Source organism: Arachis stenosperma, chromosome 6, assembly GCF_014773155.1.
Source record: "Arachis stenosperma cultivar V10309 chromosome 6, arast.V10309.gnm1.PFL2, whole genome shotgun sequence".
NCBI lineage: Eukaryota > Viridiplantae > Streptophyta > Magnoliopsida > Fabales > Fabaceae > Arachis > Arachis stenosperma.
The window spans coordinates 122,832,550-122,836,219 of record NC_080382.1 but is presented as its reverse complement, the minus strand read 5'-3'; the positions used below and the strand labels follow the sequence as shown (position 1 = coordinate 122,836,219).

Below are 3,670 nucleotides of genomic sequence, written 5' to 3'. Positions count from 1 at the left end.
TATGTTTAATTTTCAATAATTTTATTTAATTAAATCGATTGAACTTTGGTTGAAGTCCAATCAAACCTTTAAACTAGTGAACCAGTCACTCTACCAGTTTATTGACTGGTCCAGTTCTCACAACCTTTCTTATTACTTTTCCTCTTTCATCTGATAAGGCAACTAATAGATTTTTTTTTGGTATAATTCTATTAAGAGTATTTTTTAGGACTACTAGCTAGTAGTTATGTAAAACAAAATATTTAAAAAAAAAACTGAAACTATTTAAGAGTAGCTAGAGTTGGTAAGTGTTTAGTTGGTTTTCAGCATTTTCATTTTTTTTGTTTTCTAAAATTTGTTAAAAAAAATAGAAAGAACATTATCATCATATTCTCTATGTTTTCATTCTTTACAAAATTCTAAAAAAATAAAATTATTTTATTAGTCTTTATAATTTTTTTTTAATTTTTAGTTAGTAGATTCCTATATTTTAAAAATTTTTCATTGAGTTCCAATACTAATTTTGAATTTATGGTTAAATCCTTTTTAGCAGTAAATATTACAAAAATATTTTTATCCATCGATAATATGACTAGTGAATGTATCTCAGCATATTCTATCAGTTAAGGTTTTGGAAACAATAATAAGAATGTGATTATAAATTTAAAATTGGTGTAAGAACCAATTAAAAACTTTCAAAGTGTGAAAATTCAATTACAAATTTAATAAAATTATAAAAACTAACAGATCAAATAATACAATCTTTTAAAAACATAAAATGTAAACACAAACCAAGTAATTCCTAGATTTTTAATGCATTGAATACACTTTTTTTTAATTTATTAATTTTTGAAACGTTATATCAAAACCAAAACAAAAAGAAAACAAAAAAAAATTTGTTTCCAAATTAAACTATTAAATGTAAAAGTATTTTTAATAATAACAGGCAGGAGGAGTTGAGCATGCTTCTTGAGCATGCAGTCAAATGAAGATCGAATAGAAGAATGGCCATAGCACCCACATAATTACTAATCATAAATCTAAGTAGTTTATTCTAAAAGATCTTAGCTTCTTAGACTAATCATCAAAAAAGGCACGGAGCTTCCTACCACCTGTAATGATCATTATCAGAATGTGCATCTTCTAAATATATATATATATTCCTAAACTTTAAAAATATATATGTTCAAAACTTCAAATTAATGAGATAAAAATAAATGTGAATCATATATATCTTTATTAGCTTAGATTGTGTGTGGGAAAAGTCTAATTGTGTGATTAGTTCCTTGTTCATGTATAATCCCATGATTTGATAGAAAGATCACATGCAACTACTTTGGACTATATGGGTCTTATTTCCCATAATTATTTTAACGCTGGCTAATTCAAAACAATACTCCTCAAATTATTTGATTGGGGAATAATCATGAAATGGGGTATCTAGCAGAACATGCTTATCATGGTTCATTTAGATTTCTAATTATTCCACCCACTAATTATATAATTAATTTCCCTTTTCAATTCCCGTAAAATTAAATAATAACAATCATATATACTAATCATTACTTCATTCTTATATTTTTTTTTCCTCCCATCATTTGGAACTCATTGTCTTTTTAATGATATGTATGTGTGGGGAAACGGAAATTAATTAATAAAACGGGAAACTAGAACTCTTCTTAATTAACACAATTAGCTAGTAAGATAGTATTGAAAATAATAAGTGGACAAAATATTAAGAAAAAATGCACTTTCTGAATTGAACCCTTTAGAAGAGTCAGTGAGGGATTCTGTTATCCTCTTTTTCCTATGATACATATTAGATTACTCAATAATTATGATCATTGAAGAAGAAGCTAATATGGGACTCAAATTGAAGTGTTATGATAATCTCTCATTAGAGTGTGGATAAAAGCTTCGAGAAAAAAGAGAGGCACGTGTTTACACTCATTAGTTAAAGGCAGAGAAAAGGGTTATGTATGGAAATAATTAATTTAATTTAAATAAATAAACGACAAAGCTTAAGGGTGGAAACGATGATTTGTTCAACCTTTTCATCCCTTATTTAAACCCATGAACTCACATGCTGACTCCTCACAACAAAACAAACACAAAACCAAAAACGAAAGTGTAAGGAACCATCTCATCAACCTCGACTTACAACTTACAACACATTCCTTTTTTTTCTCTTCTTTCTTTTCTGCATGCCAAAACCGAACTAGAATTTTCGGTGTTGAGATAATATAATCCTTTTCCATACACTAACTATATCCGATGAATACTTTTACGTCGTCATCGTCGCAGTCGCCAAGGTCAAAAAAGAAGCAAACTAAGCCCGCGGCGCAGCCGCAAGAGCAGCAGCAACACGAGACAGCATGGGGAGGAAGGTACCTCGGGGTGAGGAGGAGGCCATGGGGGAGGTATGCGGCGGAGATTCGCGACCCTTCCACTAAGGAAAGGCATTGGTTGGGCACGTTTGACACTGCAGAAGAAGCTGCCCTGGCATATGACAGGGCAGCTCGCACCATGCGTGGCTCACGTGCCCGAACCAACTTCGTCTACCCGGACACTCCTCCAGGCCTATCCGTCACCCCAATCTTGTCACCCGACCAACTCCATCCCCAAACTTATAACCACCACAACCATGTCCATGACTTGTCCTCAATCTTCACCTCTAACTCCACTTCCACTCATCAACAGCTCGACTCAGATCCAACTCTAGACCCAGTTACGTTGTTGGTTGGCGCCAACAACAATTGGAGCTATAATAATACCTACGGCTATAGCGGTGGCGATCACCAAAACAGTAGCAACGACGGTTACTACAACGGTACTAGCTATGCCGACCAAGGTTGTCCGAATTTGGGGCACGTTTTTGTTGAAGAGGGTGGAACTAGCAATAGTAGTGCTTCCACAGTTGAGCTACCTCCATTGCCACCTGATATCACAAGCTCCATTGGTTATAATAATATGGATAATCATGATCATGGTTTTGATTATTATCACAATATGACTACTGGGGATTATGTTCAAAGTCCAATGTTCAATGCAATGCCAACGGTTTCGGAGAATGTGGCTGGAGCTGAGGGTTTTGAATTGGGGGGCTCCTCTTATTTCTTCTGATCATCTTGATAAGTTAAATAATATTATTGTTGTTGTTACATTATTAAGTCAAGGGTCCTGTATGTGTTAGTGCATTATGTAGATGCTAGTTTTTTAATTTATGCCGTTAATTATTGTAATGTTTGTGTGTGAAAGAGAGAGGGTACTATATTGGTTTGTTGTTGTTCTCGGAGAAAGACATTTTCTTGTGTTTTTCATCCGTGTCGTTGAATTGTGTGGCAACTATATATATAGAGCAAGTTATTATATAAGAAATGTTTCTTTGAACACATACAAATTATTCTCTTGGACCGTTATGAGACACATTTCACTTCACTTATCTTTTGAGTTTTGACTTTTAGGTGACCTTCACTCTTACCTGTATTTATCTTTTTTTTATTGGTTTAATTATTCTATTGATTTATCTAATTTTATTAAATTTTTAATTAAATTTTTATATTATTTTTTATTTTATAATTAGATCTTTTTTAATATAAAAAAGAGAAAATTTAGGAAGATAACACTTTTATTAAAATTTAGTCAGCACTTAATCAACAAAAGAAAAATGAGTAATTTTTTATTATTAGAT

At 32.0% G+C, this 3,670-nt stretch overlaps 1 protein-coding gene across 1 annotated transcript; it reads left to right on the top strand.

Moving 5' to 3' along the window:
• Window positions 1-2,091: 2,091 nt before the first annotated feature.
• On the top strand, window positions 2,092-3,320 carry LOC130936668 (ethylene-responsive transcription factor LEP). Its single transcript, XM_057866782.1, has one exon. It carries the CDS (start codon window positions 2,254-2,256, stop codon window positions 3,100-3,102), a length of 849 nt encoding a protein of 282 aa, XP_057722765.1. The 5' UTR covers window positions 2,092-2,253; the 3' UTR covers window positions 3,103-3,320.
• Window positions 3,321-3,670: the final 350 nt, after the last annotated feature.

Coding starts and splice junctions, on each gene's coding strand:
- LOC130936668 (XM_057866782.1), top strand. CDS start 2,254: ATGAATACTTTTACGTCGTCATCGTCGCAGTCGCCAAGGTCAAAAAAG.